Below are 22,840 nucleotides of genomic sequence, written 5' to 3'. Positions count from 1 at the left end.
GCTGCCAGAATAGGCCTAGTAGGAAAATGTTAGAATATCCAAAATAGAAAAGCAAAGAATATGATGTTTTGACACCTGTATACTTTCTGATAAAGCACATTCAACGAATACCTTGTTTTCTAATCATGTAGGCTGATCATTGTTTTGGCGCTGCCCCAGTGGCACCCCTGCAGTTGCAAAGTTAATCCCTTTTTGCATCACTATTGTCATACAATATTAAAATACTTGATAACTCGCCTAAAATTCATCAACACAAAAGTAACAAGACTTTTGAAGAGATTTTTGAAAATGTAAGGAGTAGAAAGTAGGCCTACAGATATTTCTGTGAAAATGTAGGGGAGTGAAGTAAAAAGTTGTTAGAAAAATAAATACTCAGTACCTGTGCAGTAGGCTACTTCAGTATTTGTACTGCGTTATTTCCCATTGCTGATGGTCTGTATTACCCTCTCTGTTATTACACACATTTAGGCCCACAGCATGTGGGGAAGGGCTAGAATGTGACATGATGATTGGCCAGTCTGATGATTCCCTCATTTCCGTATTGTTTGGTAGCCATGTTAGAATGGGGAACTGGAGACAATTTTATCTCAACGAATTTGTCATAGTTAAATTGTCAAGTTTTCTTAAATAAGCCGTTGTTCTTTTTGTGAAAGAAGAATAAACGTTGCTTCAGCCCGCCCTACTTATATATCATAGAGTGGTCCAAAGAGGTAACTATTTTGCATGTATCTTGCTGTTCCTTTTGCTTGCACTAAGTTTGGATATTAGCTACCATTACTAGCATAGCTGACTAGCTAGCTATCCAGCAGTCAAATGTATGCTAGTAGACGGCTTTTAAAATACGCTAGGATCATTAGCTTGGCCATTTGCACAGCTGTCACGCTGTAGCACTTAATTGTCTTGAAAATTTAACGTGATGTCTTGACTGCATTGTGTTAACCTTACTTGGAAGAAACAATGGTAACTTGCGGTGGTCTTTCTATTATTGACTCCTCGATTTAATCACTCTGTAGCGTGAGATTACCAAGCATAGCTAGCCACTGAAGTTAGGCCTTAGGGGGTAGTTAAGTTACTGGGTAGAGAGGAACAACAGGGCTGTGTTTCGCTAACAACTAACGTTAAGCAAAATCCTGATGCCAACGTGAGCACACAGTAGTGTCTGGTGACTGCATACGTGTATCGGGTTCAAGCAGAGGTAGTTTGTATATTTGTTTGTTATTATTATGTAGATTGTGTACAAGCTCAGCTGACGTAGTGAACTGGTATCTGATTCCGTTAATGGTAGTAATTTGTTTTGCTACAGTACTAACGTTCAATGTAAGTTAATCCGCACTGGGTTACTACTTTAGCAAGACACCAACGATAGTTTGTCAATTTGAAGGGGGTGATTTAGGGCAGCGTGTCAACTCCATGATGTGTACTCAAATACCATGGTATGAGGAACTCCTGTATTGCTTTTCACGTGGAAAGCATAAAGTTGTAGCTCAATGCAACATTTCTTCATTGGGGTTGTAAAGTTGTGCACCCCTTGATAGTATCCTCAGCTTGTTTGCATAATATAGTTACACAAAGGCTTAAGCTACATTTGTAGACAAAATATTAATTGTTTGTTGATTAAGATGTCACCCTTCTTTCGTATAGACAAGCATCATCAGATTTAATGTATGTAACCACTCAAAGATCTACAGACAGTTGTTGATACAAGGAAACGGTTAGCTGCTAATGTTCTGCTTTTAATGTATATTCCTCAATTATGCCAATTTAGATGAGCAACAACATTAACAAGAGGGCACCAACAACAGCAACACAACGATTAAAACAGGACTACCTTCGAATAAAGAAAGACCCTGTACCCTACATCTGTGCAGAGCCTCTCCCTTCAAATATATTGGAATGGTATGGATTCAGTGCCATCAAGTTATGCATTATACACAGTCTGTGCATAAAAATGAGTTTATTAATGAAAATGTATGTCTGCTAATCACAAATTCAGTTAAAGTAAAACCTTCGCTTATCAGTTTCTTATGCTTTTCCAAGGCATTATCTTGTACGAGGGCCAGAAAAAACTCCATATGAAGGTGAATTCTTTTGATCAACTTTTCTATTTTGTTTCCTTGTAGCTATTAAGCCTGCAGTGGCATACAAAGTTTTGGCACCCCAGATCATAATAATAATAATTCTTGTTACTGTGAATAGCTAAGTGTGTAAAAGATTACCTGATTTCCCAAAAGGCATAATGGTAAAGATAGCCCATTTCTTTAACATTTTAAATTTAGGGGAATGTGAGGCACCCTTTCCCCCCCCAAACACACTTCTGATCATTGTGGCCTAAAGTTCTGCATCTCAATCAGTTCAAAGGATTTACTCCAAAGTACATTGGGCTTGTTTATATGTTCCTTTAGATTTACCTTTTGATGCTGACTTGTGTGGTTAGGAAGCAGGAAATGTTTTCTTCTGAGGGCTCAAGTCAAACGTGGAGTTTTGATTTAGATTTCTATCAGTCCTACGACCCGTTCTCATGGAAGTTTTCTTTGTCATCCAGACCTCAAATTGACTTTCTCCCGTCATGTTAATGGCCATTTCCTAATTAGATTACACATTAAGAAACAAACTACTAGAAAATGCTTTGCTGTCTTCTTAAAGCCTTCTCCTGCTTTGTGGCCATCAGTTGTGTTTATTTTCAGTGTACTAGGCAGTTCCTCGGAGGTGCTTGTGGAGCCAAACAATTCTGGTTTCCTTGCACTAGCCATTTCGCCGTAGCCTATTCTGTCTGTTTTTAAAGCGCAAGTTTTGGTGAATTCACCTATAGGCCTGGGGTATGAAGTAACGTGTTGAGTCGTGTTGAGATGGATCCGTTTGGACGCAAATATTCTTGATACGGTTCCAGGGAAGACGGAGGAAAAAAAGATCGGTTTGGTACGTGTGGACTAGGCCTTAGCCCGAAGCAGATTGTTAAAATCAGAGACCTTATATCAGAGAAAGCTCAAATGGGGTGCCAAAACCTTTGCAAGTGTTCCTTTCCTACTTCACTCTAAAATTGTACAAAAAAGATTTTGCCTTTTAGAGATCAGATTGTGTTTTAGTCACCGAACTTGGGGTGCCCAAACTTTGCCACTCTACATAGGCTAGTTTTCCAGACACTTATTTAAATTATGTTTGATCTTTTTTAAGGTGGTTATTACCATGGAAAACTAATTTTCCCCAGAGAATTTCCCTTCAAACCACCAAGTATATACATGATAACTCCCAATGGGAGATTTAAATGTAATACAAGGTAAGTTGAATACATTCAAGCTAATGTTGATGTTTAGAGAGCAACAATGGGCTTGACATAAACACATTCAAAGAGAGTTTTTACAACACTTTCAAATGAGTGTGCAGAATGTGTATATGTATCTAAATACATACTGCTTCTCTTCTAGATTATGTCTTTCCATCACAGATTTCCATCCTGATACATGGAATCCCGCGTGGTCTGTTTCCACCATCCTGACAGGGCTCCTTAGTTTCATGGTAGAAAAAGGGCCAACTCTTGGCAGCATAGAAACCTCAGATTTTACTGTGAGTATGATGTGGGCACGTTCTACTTTCTAGTGTTTTGCAGGTGATGTTACAGAGCCCTTTGATGGCCAGGTACACTTTGTCTGATTGATGATGATTGATATATAAGTTACATTATTTTGAATGTGTAGTGGTGTTAAGTGTTTGTCCTGGATCATTAAATTGGAATTTTGGTAAAATAGTGAAATGTCTGAAATGTGAAATTAAACAATACGTAGTCCTTTGCAATGAACATATTGACATATTATATTTCAACAGAAAAGACAGCTTGCCTCTCAGAGCCTATCTTTTAATATTAAAGACAAGATCTTCTGTGAACTGTTTCCAGATGTTGTTGATGTAAGTATCAGGTTTTTTAAACTCTCTCCATCTTATAACAAACGTTCTGTGTTATTACCAGTAATAAACCATATCAAGTATTCATAAACAGTGTCCATAAGTTCCATCCATTACTGGATACCATTAGAGTGCAAACAAACAAGTGATGAGCCAAGGGGTATTGCCTAAAACTCCGGGGTTTACACAGCCAAGGGGTAGTGCCTAAAACTCTGGAGTGAAATGTCACTCTTTAAAGGTACACTATGTAGGTTTAGGTATTGTTGGCGACTGTAGAGCTCCCTCTATATTTATATTTATTTTACTCTGCTGTTGTAAATAGCAAACTTCTCGTAACTTATCGCCTCTGTACACAATGTAAATACTTTTCAGGGCTCTACAGTGCGCCCATTTCACTCGCACAAGCGAGTAAAAATGATGGCGTGCGAGTGCAAAAAAATATTTAGGCGCACTGGTGCGAATGACTTCTAACTATGTCAATGTTTGTCTACAAAATATACCGCAACATCGAGAAACATTACTGTGCAAACCATAGAATCACGTCGCGAATGCAGCATAAAAACTACACCTCCCATTAACGTTAGCAGTTTCGCGTTGTGACTCGCTAGTCACTTCTATCAAATCCAAGAGCGCGCAGAAAAAGTGGAAAGTTAGACTAGCCAGCCAAGATGCAAAGATTGAAGAAATTAGTTCTTCTATCCACCGAATTCATCGGATATAGGAGGGACAGGATGAGATTCTGAGAATGCAGTGAGAGAAGGAAAGGTAACCTAACATGCCTTTTAGCCCAGTTGACGTTTTGGCTTAGCCTGGAAACCAGACTCTCTGACTTCGCAGAGTGACTCCTAACAGCAGACTGACTCCTAACCCTAGGAGTACTGTAGGGAAAAGAAATCGACTGGAAGTACGTAGACAGGCCAAGGCCAGGCTAGTATTGGCTGCAATATGCAAAATATAGCTGTAGCGAACAGGCACAAAAGTAGCCTCCCGTAATACTTACTTACCATTTTATTCAAAGGTAGAACGCTGACAACTCCAGGCTTCCACGCATGCTTGTTTGTTTACACCGAATACAAGCTGAAGTGCAAAACGAAAGTTTGCCTACCTAACGTTTGCCTCCTGCCCCCATCAATGCAGATATTTAAAAAAAAATAGCCTATGTTGGGTTTGTGGAAGAGAAAATGGACTGTTTTAGTAGTAGTATTAGGCAGTATGCAGTCAGATAGGTCACCATGGGCATATTTGGATTAGCTACAGATGGATTCACAAATAAATAAATTAGCCTACATTTGCCAGGATACTTGATATACAGGCTAAATGCAAATATGGCAATGTATTATATTATTTTACATTAACAAAATTAGACAGAACGGAAAATAGAACAGACTGAAAATAAAGTAGGCACTGATCTTTAAAATCCTGTTTCCTGTAGCCTAAATGTTGCCAGTCATTCTTAATATTTGCAATTGGTGCAGTGGCATGTTTAACTGTTAGCTGCAGTGTAATGTTAGATTATGTGTAAATTAAGTACAGAAGTGACTGTGCGCCCAAATTTTTGTCTGTGCTCCTACATTTTTTAACTTGGGCGCACAAGTGCTCCTGGAAAAAAATGTTAGTGTAGAGCCCTGCTTTTGTTGTGGAGGTGAAGGATTAACAACAGACAAAAACTATCTCCAAAGAGCTATATCTACTGACAAGATCATGTTTCCTGATTGTTGTGCGATTTGTCGGCCGCCATTCTTGAAGTTGCATGGCTGGTTTTCTCGGTAGTGACTCGCTACATCTATGCGAACGATTCGCCTATTACAAGTTTGTTTAGCATCAAATTGGCTTCGTAAAGGTTATATTAAGGTGAAAATCTTGCATAGTGTACCTTTTTAAAGTAAAAAAATGTCCCCATAGAATTGAAGATTAAAAATAAGGCTGCTCAATTAAAATCACAATCTCAATTCACATCTAATGAAATCCTTTTTATGCTCAGTGTTAGATTCATGAAGGTAGAGAATCATAAACTCAATTCTAAGCAAGAAAATTGTGATTTTCATCCAAAATCGGGCAGCCCTAGTTAAAATATAGACTTAAATGTGGCTTTTACCTTTTGCCTGTACAGGAAATCAAGCAAAAGCAGCGACTTCAGGACGAGTTGAGGTCTCATGCCCAGGCGTTACCCCTCCCAGATGTTGTGCCAGATGGTGATGCCCACCATGGCCAGAACGGACAACCGCCCTTCAATGGCCACGCCCACCCAGGACCTGCAAATCTTCCTGACCTGCAGCAGGTCAACCGCAATCATGGACTGCTCGGAGGAGCCCTGGCAAACCTGTTTGTCATCGTGGGCTTTGCTGCCTTTGCCTATACTGTAAAATATGTCCTAAGGAGTATTGCACAGGAATGAACTTGGCTTAGTTGGCTAAGAAGAACTAAATCACAGATAGCAGAAAGTGAACTGTGCTTGCCCTCACTATCAGAAGCAGTAGGGTTACCTGTGTCCTTTTTGTTCTGTTAAGATTTTTAGTGTCTGCAGTCATGAGCCAACACTGATGTCAAGTGGGACAACAACCAGGTGGTCAGAGGCTTAAGGAATGCAGTGAAATCAAAAACGGTAGAACTGCCTTGGTCTGCAGGGTCATGTTTATAATGAAATGGCATCTGGGAAAGTTTTGCCCCGTTATAGGAAAATAATTCCGATGCCCAACCAGTCTGCCAGTGTAGCCCATGTATAAAAAAGAGTGTTGCCATCTGATTCACAAAAGTTGTTGGACACCTGATTTGCGGTTCAAACCATTCCACAGTTGATTTTCTCCCCACAGTTTTTCTTTTGTTGAGGGATGGATGGACTGTAAGAGTCAAATAGATAATCATTGCAAAATTACTTAGGGAGCCATTCCTGAACATTTGCTCTGTTGTAAATTGCATTTTTGTAATTGTGATTATGTAATTAAATGTGTTCCAGATTTGATGTCCATGTTTTGATGGAAGTGGAACATGATTAAAGTACTAGAGTGCTTTGCTTATGGTAACAATGCTAGGATGACCTGTGGCAAAGCGGTTCCAATATTAAATGAGGTCCATTTTCTACAAAAAAGAAGCCAAATCAAAACACAGCAAATGTGAACTCACTTTAGAAACCAATCCAACACTAACACGTGTTGCTGTGCTTGGTTTTAGGATATTTCCACAAATGTTTTTTTTTTTTCTTCAGTTTATAACCTTTGTGCAATATTCCACCTTGGTTTAGAAATAAATATTCATATTATTCTTGTCATAAATATGCATGTCATTTGCTGAAATATCTTCTCCTTTTCAACAGTATTGCAGTCTTATAAAAACAAGGGTCTTCCTAGATACACCAGAGCTGAAATGCACCATGGCAAGAATGAATAACTTTGAAACAGTCCCTCACTAGCTGTTAATTTTCTAGTCGTCATTCAAAAAAAGCCTGATTTTCAATTGATTATTGCTCAAGTTTAAATGACTGATAATGCACAACAGTAGGCATATTTGGGAACGTCTGACATGGTAGGTTAAAAGCTTGTCTCTTCCAGATATTAGTCCCAATTTTGGCCAGCTCAGCTGTTAGTCTTAAATGACTCAACAGCAGTTTCCGAGTAATGTCAAGTAGCCATGGCTGATCCAGTTAGATTAAGTACTCACGTTTGATAAATTCCACCGTGGCTATTTTTTTTATAATGATAATATGACGTAATATCTGTCTGTATCAAAACTAGATGTACCGCAGAGCGGTACAAAATATGACCGCCGCCCAGTCCAGCACATGTTTTCCACAAAAATAAGTCATGCTGAAAGGCATATATGATTCTAACTGTCTCACTGTATTGCATTATGTACACTCAATTCTCACTGGTATCTGCTAGACAACAAGTACCAAAACATGATTAGTTCATAGATTTCACATGTAAAATACATTTTATACAACCCCACCCCATCTTGCCTGTTCATAATTCTGAGAAATTCTTGAATTGTGTGCATGTGTGCGTGTACATGTTTATGTTTATGTGTGTGTGGGTGTATGGGTGGGTGTGTGTGCGTGCATGCTTGTGTGTTTGCCTGTTTATGTGCCTGTGTGTGTGCATGTGCATGCATGCATATATATGTCTACTGTGTGAGTATGTGTCATACGTAGGATTACTGTGAATGTATGTGTGTGCGTGTGTATCTGTTTATGCACATGTGTGCATATGGAATGGGTTTACATGACCCCTGGAGGCAAACATACGCAAAAAATTGGTCATCCTAGGCCCTACGGTTCTCAAGATATTCACAGAAAACTGTGTCTGCCCTACACTCCTTTCGGGGGGTCCAGTCCAGCGGGGGGGCTACAGATCAAAATGAAAACCGATGGTTCCATGCTATCCATGTGGGGTTACATGCCCACCAAGTTTCGTGTACCCCGGTCTTTCAGTGTCCTGGGAATCCTTGTTGGTGTACGGGCACTAAATGTACACATAAATTATTTTATTGTAAGGCCCCCCATGAACGAAAGTCCACGAAACTTGGCATGCATTCGGAGGGTGTCATAATGATCCTACACTTTCAATTTTGTGCAGTTTTGACCATGTCAGCCAGAGATACTGTGATGAAAACACCTAATGTTTTGCTTTTTAATTTTTTAACTAGGTGGCTTATACATGAAATAAGTGGTAATGGGATAGGGTTGACATGCCCCTTAAGACCAACATACAAAAAAGGTGGACCTCCTAGGCCCCACGGTTCTCGAGATATTCACAGAAAACTGTCTCCCGCCACCTACAGGCCAGTTGGTGTATAGTAACATAAATTAATTTATTGTGTGGCCCCCCATGAACGGAATTCCACGAAACTTGGCGTGCATTCAGAAGGTGTCATAATGATCCTACACTTCCAATTTCGTGAAGGTTTGACTACGTTAGGCCACAGATACCTGCGATTACAACACCTCATTTTTACTTTTTTGTGTTTAACTAGGTGGCGCTATACATGAAATGAGTGGTTATGCTATCCATGTGGGGTTATATGCCCACCAAGTTTCGTGTACCCCGGTCTTACAGTGTCCCGGGAATCCTTGACGGAAATCTGGACATGCGAAAAAGAAAGAAAAATAAAATCTGACTAAACCTCCGCTTCGCTGCGCGGCGGTCATAATAATTGTGTTCTTTGCAATGGAGTCGAAATGACAAAACAGCTATTCTGATAAAGCTAGTGCGCTTCTACACGATATATTACAGCCGAGCGAACGAACTCTCACCCTCATCGTGGTGAGATGAGATGTTGGTTCCTGTTGATGCTGGGGTCTGGTTGTTTACACTGCAGAATGAAAATACGCTAAAGTCAAATACATGCAATATTCTGGCTAAAGTGATGCAGCTTTGTTATGCCGTTCGGTGTATTTTAATTATGCTGTCTTACCGCACCTTACCGATATTTGGTTTCAAATGAGCTGGCCATGGAGAAACGATGAGGGCCTAAGCAGGAAAAGAGAGGGGAAGTGTCAAATCGGACGAGATGAACTGAGCAAATAACAGGTAACAATTTTAGCTAATCTCAATTTTTAATGCCTTTCAGTGATCTACAATGTGGCATTCTCTTTTGAGATATTGGGTTGTCCTGTTCGTGGGTTACCGTTAACCTGTTTGTGTATTTCTCCTAAATATGGTCTTCTGCAATCACATTAAAAGCCAGTTTGGTTAACTAGATGGACAATGCTGTTTTTCGGTTATTTTCTAGCCTAGTATTGACCAGCAACAGTCCGTCCTAGGCTACTATGTACCCGCCATATTACGACAGAAGGGTGTCTTTTTCAGCGCTGCATGGTGGTGTAGAAAGATGTGCATTAGTTGTAGCCATGCTTCTGTGTAGGTATGCACCGTTGGACGGCCATGCATCGAATGTGTCTAGACTCCAGAGGTGCATGTAAACCTTGTATGCGTGTGCAAATTCCAAATTGCTAGCTGCATTCGTGACCTGCTTCAGACATTGTTGTAAATCTAGCTAACATGCAAGAATTCAGAACATCTCTGTGAATCATATTCTAACTTTATCATACAGCATTGTTATATCATTGGTAGGGCTTTTAATTTGACAAATAGTATAACTGCAGTTAAATGTTGATATGTTGGCTTGTGCTACGTTTTACTCTTAGGTATGTCATCCCAGCCTCAGGCATTTTCCTCCCCGTCAGTGTCATCTAGTGGCTACAGCCGCTCCAAGCGGATGAAGGTGGAGACCTGTGGATGGGATGTAAACACCCAGTCAGCAGAGAACAGCTTCTATCTGCAGAGCCCAAGCCAAGCTAACACATCCTCCTCAAGCCCAGCTGCCTCCGACTTCAATTCCAGCAACTACAACCGCCAGAATCTAACCGCCTCCAACCTGGTCTTCCCACTAACGGCGGGGAGTGGCACCTCCCGGGAGCAGGCGGTGGTCCGCGCAGCAGACAGCACAGGCAGTCTTCCCGGGGGTCCCTCCTCATCCTCATCCTCATCTTCCTCGTCGTCCGCGAGCCATCATACCAAAGATGTGGCCTCTTCTACCAACCGGCAGGGCGAGGCTGGCTACCAAAAGCCGTACAGCCGCAAGCGCAAGAGCGAAGAGGTGGACAGCAGTGACAGTGTGCAGATCCTGGAGGAGCTCTCAGCTCCGGTGCTCTCCAACCGTGTGGCTGGCGGGGCAGGCGCGGCAGGAGGAGGCACCACCACAGCCCAGTCCATTGCCCACTCCACCTCCACCACCAAGAGCAGCAACTCCCACAGCGAGGGGGACTACCAGCTAGTCCAACATGAAATCCTCTGCTCAGTGTCCAACAGTTACGAGGTGCTCGAGTTTCTCGGCCGAGGCACATTTGGGCAGGTGGCAAAGTGCTGGAAACGTGGCACCAATGAGATTGTGGCCATCAAAATCCTAAAGAATCACCCGTCTTATGCCCGGCAAGGACAAATTGAGGTGTGAATAGATAAATAACAGATTGTCAATATTGTCTATGTAAATGAGAATAGGATTAGTACAAAGTCCTAAATCCCTGTCAGCCTAGGCTTTGTGGTCATCGGGGCATTTGCTTGTTTGATTGTAAATAGCGTATTTCTAAGGGATTTCTTCACCATAAAACCTATTTGTGTCATTGTCATCTGTCTTGTCCTTTCGATTCATAGTCCCCTCCTGTCCTCCCCCTGTCAGGTGAGCATTCTGAGCCGACTCAGCACAGAGAACGCAGACGAGTTCAACTTTGTGCGCTCGTACGAGTGCTTCCAGCACAAGAACCACACCTGCCTGGTGTTTGAGATGCTCGAGCAGAACCTCTATGACTTCCTCAAGCACAGCAAGTTCAGCCCCCTGATGCTCAAGTGCATCCGGCCCGTGCTGCAGCAGGTGGCCACTGCCCTCATGAAGCTCAAGAGCCTGGGCCTCATCCACGCCGACCTCAAGCCCGAGAACATCATGCTGGTGGACCCCATCCGCCAGCCGTACCGTGTCAAGGTCATTGACTTCGGCTCGGCCAGTCACGTGTCCAAGGCTGTGTGCTCTACTTATTTGCAGTCGCGATACTACCGGTGAGTATTACCGGTCAGAATGAGAACAAAATACCCCACGTTTCACACTAACCTGATGCACGTACCCATTATTGCAAATGCTATCAGATAAGAATGTAAAGCTTCAAAGTAAGACATGGCAAGGAAGGGAGAGAGGATATTACTGTATGTGGTTACATACAGTACATGGTCTTTTTATAGTTGCCGTGCTCTGCTGCATTTTATCAGATGACAATGCAGTGCTAAAATGACCTATATTACCTGCATATTACATACTTGGATGAATGGCAGTGCTAATTAGAGTTAGATGTCTTACATCATCACCCTAATGAAAATGGTATTTTTGTGGTTGCAGTGCTCCAGAGATTATCCTCGGGCTGCCCTTCTGTGAGGCCATTGATATGTGGTCACTCGGATGTGTGATTGCTGAACTTTTTCTGGGTTGGCCTCTCTATCCTGGAGCTTCGGAATATGACCAGGTCAGTATTTTGGATGGACCACTCAACGATTAAGGCTTTTTTAATTGAATTTGCTGTCTGAGCGTTCACGTGAATGTGTTTTGGTTTTTCTCCACACTGCTATAGATTCGCTACATTTCCCAGACCCAAGGCCTTCCAGCTGAGTACTTGCTGAGCGCAGGCACCAAGACTAGTCGCTTTTTCAACAGAGGACCAGACTCCAGTTATCCTCTCTGGAGGCTCAAGGTGCGTGCTGGGCCGTGTGTGACTCTTGCTGTGTTTTATAGTTGCTTCACACCTCTGTTCCCAGAACACACCTGTTCACACCTGTCTGTTCCCAGAAATCTCACACTCGACTCTTGTGTATTTAGACACCAGCTGAACATGAGGCTGAGATGGGAATCAAATCCAAGGAAGCTCGTAAATACATCTTCAACTGCCTGGATGACATGATGCAGGTGATTAGACTTTTTTCTCATTAGCTGCTACATCAATCAAGTAATTTAATGTGAAAAGATCCAAATGGATTTAATTGAGAAGATGTCCAGACTGAGCTGACAGTCCTGATGAGTTCTCAGAGCTAATTGATGCCTTCGGCTAGATGCTGTGCTCTTTGCTTAGGTCAACATGACTAGTCTGGATGCTGTGCTCTTTGCTTAGGTCAACATGACTAGTCTGGAGGGGACTGACATCTTGGCAGAGAAGGCAGACCGGCGAGAGTTCATTGACCTGCTGAAAAAGATGCTCACTCTGGACGCTGATAAGAGGATCACACCTATGAAGACGCTGAACCATCCCTTTGTGACCATGACCCACCTGCTCCACTTCCCTCACAGCTCACAGTAAGCTCCCCCAGGCCTCTCTCTAGTCCTGTCTGTCAACAGTCTTTCAGGCGTATCGACAGAGAAGGACATCACCAATTATTTTGAAGGATTTTCAATTTGTACATTTCTCAGAGAAAGCAATAAGCAGACTGCTATTACTGCAAGGCTGCCCATTACAAGGCAAGGTGTGAACATGAAGGGTGACCTATACTGTAGGTGTACGCATTACTTATGTGGTGACAGTGTGGCAGTCTTCATGGTACCCATGATCAGTTTTCACATCTTGATCTCTTGCAGCGTAAAGTCCTGTTTTCAAAACATGGAGATCTGTAAGAGACGGTGCAGTGCCTTTGACAACGGGAAGAATCTGTTTGCCTCCAACAACACACCCAGTGCTGCCACAAACCTCACAGTTACCTTCAGCAGCCAACTCAATCAGCACAACCAGGTACACACACCTCAGAGCTCATGAGGCATATGGAGAAGGGCCCTGAACTGAACATATTACAGCTGTATTACACTATTACAAATGTATTACAATATTACAGATGTATTACAATATTACAGATGTATTATAATACTACAGATGTATTGCACTATTACAGATGTATTACAATACTACAGATGTATTACAGATGTATTACAATACTAAAGATGTATTACAATATTACAGCTGTATTACAAAATTACAGATGTATTACAATATTACAGATATATTACAAAATTACAGATGTATTACAATACTACAGATGTATTACAGATGTATTACAATACTAAAGATGTATTACAATATTACAGATGTATTACAATATTACGTAAATATGAGAATATTACAGATGTATTACCCAGGTATTACATTGACTGACTAGTGTGAGGGGTTTGTTGTCTTCAGATGGCCTCCACAGGTGGACAGTCTCTGTCTCTGAGCAGTAACATGCCTCTGCTGAACTACCAGCCAGGCTTGTACCAGCAGGCCACCATCAACATCCCAGGCCTGGCTCAACAGAGCGTTCCCCTGCAGGCGCGCCCCACACAGCTGTGCCCCCAGAATGAGCCCTTCCAGCAGACCCTCATTGTCTGTCCCCCGACCATCCAGGGTGAGACTAGACGCTGACCAGGACAGAAAATCTGTTGTTGTTAGTCTCTAGTGCTACAGCTATTAGGGTTGGGACACACAGGTCTACTCATGAGTCAATAATGTCACAGTATTTACCCTTGATAGAAAACGATCTGCATTTTTTCAAGCATCTGGAAAAGAGTCCGGTAATGTTTGTTTGTAAATTACTTAATTTGAGTATAATTAATTATTTTCACAGAATAGAAACAAAGAAAAGCATTATTTTGTAGGAACAACTTATTTGTTACCAGTTACAATCATGGTTGACCTCTCATGGCCTCTCTCTTTAGCAATCTCACTTGGAACTTCCAAGTAGGAAGTAAAGGGTAGTTATGCTTTGGAAGACTGGACAAGTAATATCATTACATCATTTTTTGTCCCCACCGAACGCCGTATCAGATGGTAGGAACACATCTCAAGAGAGATAATATACATAATGAGTTAGCTCACTGTCCTTTTCCTTTTTGTGCTTAGGGCTTCAAACATCTAGTAAGCACACTGGCTACCCAGTGAGGATGGACAACTCTGTTCCCTTGGTGTCCCAGAACCAGGCCTCCCAGCCGCTGCACATTCAGCCGGGCGTGCTCACACCGGTAGGGTCATGTTGGGGTCTGCTGCCTGTCTGCCTGTGTGTGGCATCTTTAATACCATATGTGAACTTCTCTGTGTTATATTCATGTTATAAATAGGGCTGTCAAAATAACTGATTAATTTCGATTAATTATTTTGAGAAAAAAATAACTGATTAAAAAAAATAACGCAGATTAATCGATTCCGTATGACCTTTGACCCCAAGCCATTGTAGTCAGTAACCATTAGACTGTAAAATGAAGGAGAGAGAAGAAAATGTGCTGACTAGATCATTGATTGGAACATTTACTTTTAAACAACGGCCTGATGGTGTTAAAATGGAGTGGTGGATAAAAATAAAGTGTTGATTAAAATAAAGTCCTTTGCAATCTCTGCAGCAAGGAATTTGTATATCACCGGAGTTCATCAACTCTAAAGTCGCACATCAATGCAAAGAAATAGTGTTGAAATAGAGGGAAGTGTTAATTTATTTTCATTGTGTCCCCTAGGTTATATCTGTGGCCTGAAATAGCTACCTTGTTTGTGAAAAACAACTTCTTCCCGAAGCACTTTTGAATTTATTTCCTCAGCATATTAGGTCATATCATAGATATTATTATGGCCATTATTAAAATAATAATAAAATAGTTTTTGAACTTTAATGTCACTAATGCTGATTATTCAATGATGTTATTTGAATTTAAAAATGTTAAATACTTTCACAGCCAAAATTATATATGCGATTCATTTAGATTAATTAATCACAGGGTATTTAATTAATTAGATTAATTTAATCGATTGGCAGCCCTAGTTGTAACTTCTCCTCAACACGCCTGCCTCCCCAGAGCTCCTTATTTCCTCCATCTTAATTCTGCTCATTTGAGATGTTTGTTGTGGTGAGTGGTGGTGAGAGTTTGTGTCAGGTAAGTGGTCACTGATGTCCATGTGCTTGGGTTTTTTTGTCTTTTGTTTTTTTTAATTGTATTGCTTTTTGGGTTTGCTGGATCTAGTGCAGAGTCACAACACACTAGCAACAGTAACGGTGGGTGATGTGCTGCCTGAAAGCTGTCATGGACGGCCTCAGAGTTGCTGAAGTAAAATGTTTAAATGAATGGAGAATTTTCTCCAGCAAAATGTTACTAGCCTCTGGTCAGGGCAACGTCTTGTGACCTGAACAGAGCGTGTCATAGCATGGTAAATGTTTATGCGTATTTTTACCACTGTATTGTGTTTTGCTTTTCATCCGTACAACTGGATTTTACCTGAAACTCACCTCTTACTGTGTAACCAGCCTCTTCTTTCCCCATTGCAAACCAGTTGTGGTGAAGGGGGACGTGACTGCACCTCTCTCTCCTCTGGCCCAGCCCTGTCTAACCCACACCATCCCCCTCCTCCCCCCTCCTGTTCCCCAACACTCCTCCTGCTCCTCCTCTCTCTCAGGGCTTCTGTAACCCACTGATGATAGCTACACTGCAGCCGCCCGTGGCAGGGATGGGCCCCCTCTATCCGGCGGTCCCTCTTGCGCTGGAACGCGAGGCCGGCTGGCCCGGCAGCCTGGAGCAGAGGGCCACTATGCTGGTAAAACACACCCGCGGCCAACCCTCTGCTACCTCCCTTCCTCCCCCTCCAGTTCCAGGAGTCTGCAGAGCATGGGGTGCATGTGCTTCTCTGGGCTTGCCGTGGTCCTGTTACCTGCCCCCCCCCTCCTACCTACTCCCTGAGACAGAGGTGTGGTCCAGAATATATGGACAACCCAAGGCTGAACTGTTTAAATCTGCAGTGGCTCAAATTCCAGTTTTCAGATGCTTCGACAGCTTTTGACTCGGTCACTAACTCTGCACTGTCCTGAAAGGTGCTGAAGACGAGCTCAGTTCCTGTTCCCAGGTCTTTGTCAGTAGAATGCATAATTTGATGTCTTGATGTCCTGTCAGGTAGAGTTGGAGTTCAGGCCTCAGCTAAGATGGATAAAGCCCTTATACATTAGCAAGAAAATCACACTGATTTGTGATAAACTTAAAAGTGAACCTACATTTTTATGTAAGCAGGTGAATTTTGACATGAGGTCTGCTCAAATCCACTTAATATTGGGAGATTTTCTTGGCACTGTCACTTATGTGCGTAATTACTTTGGATGGTGTTAACTGTGTTAAACAATCTAAACAAATACAGTTGAATTGATTAATTTCAATAATGATCTATTGTTGTGAAATGGGGAACAAAGGTGTATGTCCTTAGATCATCGATATGATGATCTCAGAACTAAGACCACATGAAATCAAAACTCCAGCTCTGCTGTCATGAAAGAATGTTGCGAAAGAAAGACCTTCCTTTCCTCTGTCATATAATCTCACCAAATGTGTTTTTATTGTGAGCTAACAACTTAATGTTTTGGCTTTCAGGTTAATGTTGCTCTTTATCTCTTTACTAACGTCATTTCAAGCAACTGTCAAAGTTTTGGATTGTTTCGTCTGGATGCTTGTAGGGCATGGCTGCTTGGCTTCTTCATTGCTTGTAGAAATGAAGGTTCAATTCTCTGATTTGTAGAGGCGCAGCAGCTGGAGAGAGGTGTCCAATCACTCTGCCATTAAACCTTCTCTTGTCCTGTCCCTTACCCAGCAGTAACCAAGTCCTTTCTCTGCACAGGTCCAAAGGAACAGAGGCCAGGACAGTCATTGTCCATCCTCTCCACGCGTTTTAGACATACAACAGAACAGTTTTTACCTCTATGATTGGTTGAAAAAATATTTGTACCAAACCATGATTTATGGGCTCTGTCTAAAAGAAGAAACTGCTGTAATGAGCTCTGTTTGACAGATAGAACTGGATTGTCTCTGATTGCATGCTGCCTGTATTGACTCTGTGTAGTTGTTCCTTTGGAGCAAGCCCAGTCTGCTTTAACATCTGTACTCACATTTAGCAGAAAAGCATCAGGATCTTTATGAGAAGTTGTGACTTCACTGTTGAAGTGGAATTATGTGGGAATATGCCCTACCTTTGATAAAATCAAGCATTAGCTTTTTGTTTTGACAGTGTTTTTCAGTTTATAATAGTTCAGTTGAATGTCTGACTGTTTGTATGTTGCCCTGGTGTGTGTGTGTGTGTTGTGTGTGTGTGTGTGTGTGTGTGTGTGTGTGTGTGTGTGTGTGTGTGTGTGTGTGTGTGTGTGTCGGTGTGCTTGCCCATTTATTTAGCAGACCTGGCCAGCAAGCACACAGCAGATTCTCATCCCCTCGGCTTGGCAGCAGATGCCAGGCATGGCTGTCCATAGTTCTGGTCAGCAAGTGGTTGGTGATTCTTCTATGGGCCCAATGTTCTCAGATGGAGGACAGCAGAGTGGCAGTTGGAGGTGAGTTTGGATGCTAAGGTGAAGACACTGAGTCTCATCAGGAGTCATGCAGTGCATTGTGCCCTCCATTCCTCCATTAGCAACTCTGAAATACTGTAGTTATTGTTGCGGCTTTGCTCCAGGCTGCTCTGAGTAGTCAGTCAGTTTAATCTGGTGGTGGTGTATGCTGACAGGAACCGTCATGGTGGTCACTTTGATAGCAGCCAGCAGGAAGCTGGAGGGCGTCGCGTGACCCAGACCGGGGCACAAAACCTAAACATGGGGACCTCTCACAGCAGAGTTCAGCAGAGCGGAGGCAAGAGGAGCAAGGCCAGACGCACCGAGAGCCGAGCCAGGTAACATGGCTGTTATATACTGCATCTGTCAAGAGAACCTCACCTCAATATACATAGAGATGTAATAAAAGAGATAGATGCTGCTCTGAATGAGAGAACAGACATTTTAACAAAATCTCAATCACACATTTAAACAAGGGTTTTAATATCCTAGAACTAGCACGTCAATGATGATGCCATGGAAAATGAATCGTAAATTATTAGTAAATTAATACATGCTGTTCATCTGTCAAAAGGAAACATATTATCATACATGCAGCATTACACAAGCAAGGATACATACCGCAAGCCAGTATTCAAAGCATTGGTTGTACAACATGGAAGTGGATACAGTCTGTTCAAAAGGTTTCTATTATAATAATATAAGTAAAGTATAAATATAAATGTAGTTATAAAGCAGGGACACATGGTACTAACCACTGATGGTATCAATATCAATATCATGAGGCATCATAATATCTGATGGCACACTCTTGTGTCTTACTCTACCCAGGCCAGTCTCCTGCCTACAGCCTGCTGCTACTCTCGCTCACAACCCTGGATTCAATGGGGACCAGTCTCAACCAATCATCATCTCTGATACTCCTAGCCCAGCTGTCAGCATCATCACCATCCACAGCGACACGGAGGATGAGGATGACAGGAAGTTCCCCCCGGCAAGGTAGAGCACACACACGCAGGGCATTCCTACTGTGGCACACACACACAAGGCTGATAGCATGGGATTCCAACGTCCCACCAATGCACACGTTTAGTCACAAGCTATCTTCCATCACATCTCATTTTCCCTGTGTTTTATCTCTGTACACAATAGTGTGGACCAGAGGGCCAATGTCATCAGCTGTGTGACTGTCCATGACTCCCAAGACTCTGACTCGTCCACCTGCAGTCCCCTGAGTCCCAAGCGTCTGCCCAACTTTGCGGAGAGCTCCTCTCACCTCTCCGAGTCCACGGCCGTCGTCATGCCGTCTGTGAAGACCCAGCCTGGGGAGAGCATGAGGCAGGGTCAGTAGCATGGTGGCCATGTTGGCCCTGTGTGCTCCTGCTTCACTGGGCACTAGACCAGGGCAGCCGTGGCCTACTGGTTAGCGCTTCGGACTTGTAACCGGAGGCTTGCCGGTTCGAACCCCGACCAGTAGGCACAGCTGAAGTGCCCTTGAGCAAGGCACCTAACCCCTCACTGCTCCCCGAGTGCCGCTGTTGTTGCAGGCAGCTCACTGTGTGTATGATTAGTGTGTGTATAAAGTAAGTATAAGTATATATACTCTTTTGATCTCTGCATTTATCCCATTCCGTGAATTAGTGAAACACACACAGTGAAGTACAAACTAATCCCGGCGCAGTGAGCTGCCTGCAACAACAGCGGCACTCAGGGAGCAGTGAGGGGTTAGGTGCCTTGCTCAAGGGAACTTCAGCCGTGCCTACTGGTCGGGGTTCGAACCGGCAACCCTCCGGTTACAAATCCGAAGCGCTAACCAGTAGGTGTTCACTGTGTGCTGAGTGCGTTTCACTAATTCACGGATTGGGATAAATCCAGAGACCATATTTCCCTCACAGGATCAAAAGAGTATACCGGTATATACTTATACTTATATACTGGACTTATACCACATCACAGAGTGTCTTGTAAAGGTACAGGTCATGGCAGATGGCACTGCTTAATGTTCTTCACAAGCTGCCATTCCAGGTTTTTCCTGTTCTAGTGTTAACTACAGGAGATAATTATTAAAAAGAACAATTTGGATAATGTTGATTTGTAGTCTTTATTGTACATTGTTCCTACTCAGGTTCTGTAACACTTGTTGTTGTGCTCCTCCTTAGATCCAACTACTGACACCTCAGGCAGGGCTAAGAAAGGTACCGCAGCACAGTCCAACAGATCTGGAGCCTCTAGCAGTGAGCGTCACCAAAGAAGAGCACCCAGCCGAACCCAACCCCTCAACCTGAGTCAGGTATCACAGATCTCCTCATTGATCTATCTGTTTATGTATGTATCTATCTATCTATCTATCTATCTATCTATCTATTTATCTATTTTTATCTATCTATCATCTATCCACATATTCCATCACTCAGTCCAGTTTTTCTATAGCCTCTTCAAGTCATGTATTCTAACTGTCAAATCATCTGAAATGTGTGTATATAGTAGAATTAAATGTAATTCCTTCAGGTCCCTGATGTAACACACAATTACATTACAGTGGCATCAACACAAATGCCACATATCCAATCAATAAAGAAATGCATTTACTCTAGAGTTAATAACAGCCTGTGCTGTGTCCTCTGATAGGTCCAGCAGGCAACCATGTCCTCTCAGGAATGCTCTGAGAATGGGCAGCAGCAGCAGCTCACTCCGACGGCAGCCCTCCTTCCCGCCTACCAGCAGTGCCGCCATCAGCTCGTCCTCCTCAGCCTACCGGCTCCACGAGGCCTCGCTCTTTAGCTCGGCGTCCAACCTCTACGCCTACCCGGCGTCCAGCGCGCTCGCCTCCGTCTCGCAGGCCGTGGACCAGCTCCACGCCGCGGCCTCGTCCTCTTCCGGCCGCCACACCCGGCCCTCCGCTGCGGCCGCGGGGCCGTTCTCGGCCTCCCTCAGCCTCCTGCAGAAGAACAACAGTCTGGGCCTCATGGCTCAGGAGGCAGCGCAGTACCAGCAGCAGCAGCACGCCCAGGCCTACAGCCGCTCCAGCACAGCCCATGGCCCCTACCACCTGAACCAGAGGAAGCTCAGTCACCATCAGTACCCCTACCTGTGATGAGACGGGGCAGCAGTCACCATCAGTACCCCTACCTGTGATGAGACAGGGCAGCAGTCACCATCAGTACCCCTACCTGTGATGAGACGGGGCAGCAGTCACCATCAGTACCCCTACCTGTGATGAGACGGGGCAGCAGTCACCATCAGTACCCCTACCTGTGATGAGACACGACAGCAGACAGCGGCTGAAGAGATGTGGCAAACGTCAGATGTCAGATGTTTCACCAACACATGGTCTGCTTCATTCTGGCGTACACTGTAGGGACACTGGGACATTTTAGCTAGAATTCCCTCCTAAATATGATTTTATGAGAATCATTCTATTGGTTTTCTTGTTTTGATTTTTCCTCTGCAATTGATTTAATCCTAACTTTTTATTTTGATTTAGCTTAAAGGGGTGGTTCAGGATTTTGGACATAGGACCTCATTTCCAATTTATCAGTGGAGACCGTTTTCAACACGTTTCCTCCAGTCCTTCTAGTTGCAGAGTTTGCAGGTGCTAGGCTAGCGCAAGTCATCAGGATGTGTTAGCCTGCCACTAAAAACAGTGTTAATCTCTCCACAGTACACCCGAGGCAAATTAATTATAATGCCAGACAATCAATGTAAATGTCTATCACACTTGCTAACTTGGGAATGAGGTCTTTTGTCCAAAATCGTGAACCACCCCTTTAAGTGTGCTGTTAACCTCTGTGTGCTGCTCATTTATCAACTGACAAAGCCAATGTGTCCTTCAGATTTCAATCAAGTGCTTGTGTGGTGAACTTTGTGACCCATCGCTCCCATTAGCCGTGAACAGCACTGCAGTAAGCATATTTCCTGATGATTTTTGTGTTTATTTCTTCAATTTTTGTTTTGATCTGTACATCATATTGCACCGTATTAATCATGTGTATCATGTGCAATTGGTCATTGATTTCACTTTAGAGTTTAATTTGTAACTATTTCAATGTGAATATCATGCATTTTGTTAATTGGTATGTTACTTTGACGTATTTATGATAATGATTTTATTGTGCATCATTTGATGCACATGTTGGTGGTGGCATGAAAAATCACACAGTACTTTTACAGATGGCTAAAATAGTGGAACTTTATTGGGAAAACTGACTGTTGAAGGACGGTGCTGTGTGGACTGGTGCTGTACTGTATGTGAACTTGTATGTATGAATGTGTGTGTGTGTATGTTCAATGTGTGTTGTAGACTTCAGATTGGATAGCTCACACTAAAATGAATCATAGAGGACAGAGTCATAGAGTCATGTACTACCAATGAAGTGTTTCCTTCAGTTCATCCATGCAATGAGTAAACACTGCAGTAGGGTAGACTGTGTACAGTTATGAGGGTGAAAGACCAGCGCAAGTTATACTGACATTGTATGACCGTCACTGAGTTTAAGATTGTGTCACGTTTCACTTTCCAAGAGCAATGTGGAGATTTGTGAATCAGTTGCTTTTAGCGTTCAGTTACAATGTGCAGTGACAGTGGTGTGCAACACAAGAAAATCAGCCGATGACCTGTAGTCTGTAAACATCTATGAAAATAAAAAATGATTTTTTTAGTTTTCCACTGTTGCTAATTGTGTTTTGAAGCATTTTCAATCCATCCCATTTCATACTGGCTATACTCAGTGACTGTTTTAGGCCTACACAGTTTTAAATCTTATATGAAAATACACATCACATGAACATATGGTGGGAGACATGTTATTGTGCAACTTGACTTTCTTGAGTATACAGCTGGATAATAGCAGTGTTCTCTTGGTGGTAGCCCAATGTTCCATCACATGTTTTAAATGTATTACTAGTGAATATTGAACTGAGGCTTGACTCAAAAATGAGATCACAAATCAAATTGCAAACACTATATATGTCAGAAACATCACAATTAGGATTATTTCTCCCCATAAATTGTTAAGTGTCAACATCAAAGTCTAATGACCATAAAGGTAAAGAATAGATTAAATTTAGATTGGATGAAGTACCACTTCAAAGTTAATGCTACCATGAAA

The 22,840-nt window shown here is 42.7% G+C and overlaps 2 protein-coding genes across 3 annotated transcripts; both read left to right on the top strand.

Annotated features, from left to right (window-relative positions):
• Positions 1-476: 476 nt before the first annotated feature.
• Positions 477-7,166, top strand: ube2j2 (ubiquitin-conjugating enzyme E2, J2 (UBC6 homolog, yeast)). 2 transcript variants are annotated; one of them, XM_048241257.1, is made up of 7 exons: positions 477-710; positions 1,766-1,896; positions 2,038-2,078; positions 3,172-3,274; positions 3,423-3,561; positions 3,820-3,900; positions 6,008-7,166. In XM_048241257.1, the coding sequence occupies exons 2-7, from the start codon at positions 1,766-1,768 to the stop codon at positions 6,290-6,292; spliced, it is 780 nt and encodes a 259-aa protein (XP_048097214.1). In that variant the 5' UTR covers positions 477-710; the 3' UTR covers positions 6,293-7,166. The 2 variants fall into 2 exon arrangements, with proteins under 2 accessions (XP_048097214.1, XP_048097213.1); XM_048241256.1 differs by lacking the exon at positions 477-710 and adding an exon at positions 888-960.
• Positions 7,167-9,128: 1,962 nt separating this feature from the next.
• Positions 9,129-22,393, top strand: LOC125293265 (homeodomain-interacting protein kinase 1-like). The gene is given in 18 exon segments (XM_048241094.1): positions 9,129-9,419; positions 10,037-10,836; positions 11,068-11,441; positions 11,776-11,899; positions 12,005-12,124; positions 12,250-12,336; positions 12,539-12,720; positions 13,000-13,150; positions 13,595-13,799; positions 14,294-14,412; positions 15,830-15,967; positions 17,581-17,735; positions 17,909-18,070; positions 18,564-18,731; positions 18,885-19,075; positions 19,892-20,022; positions 20,361-20,408; positions 20,410-22,393. Coding segments are annotated over 17 exon segments (3,570 nt in total). The 5' UTR covers positions 9,129-9,419; positions 10,037-10,038; the 3' UTR covers positions 20,827-22,393.
• Positions 22,394-22,840: the final 447 nt, after the last annotated feature.

Source organism: Alosa alosa, chromosome 4, assembly GCF_017589495.1.
Source record: "Alosa alosa isolate M-15738 ecotype Scorff River chromosome 4, AALO_Geno_1.1, whole genome shotgun sequence".
In the NCBI taxonomy this organism is placed as follows: domain Eukaryota; kingdom Metazoa; phylum Chordata; class Actinopteri; order Clupeiformes; family Clupeidae; genus Alosa; species Alosa alosa.
The sequence above is the reverse complement of the archived record's forward strand: the minus strand, read 5'-3'. Positions and strand labels throughout refer to the sequence as shown.

Coding starts and splice junctions, on each gene's coding strand:
- ube2j2 (XM_048241256.1), top strand. Junction 2,079..3,171: donor AGAAAAAACTCCATATGAAG/GTGAATTCTTTT, acceptor ATCTTTTTTAAG/GTGGTTATTACCATGGAAAA. Junction 3,901..6,007: donor TGTTTCCAGATGTTGTTGAT/GTAAGTATCAGG, acceptor TTGCCTGTACAG/GAAATCAAGCAAAAGCAGCG.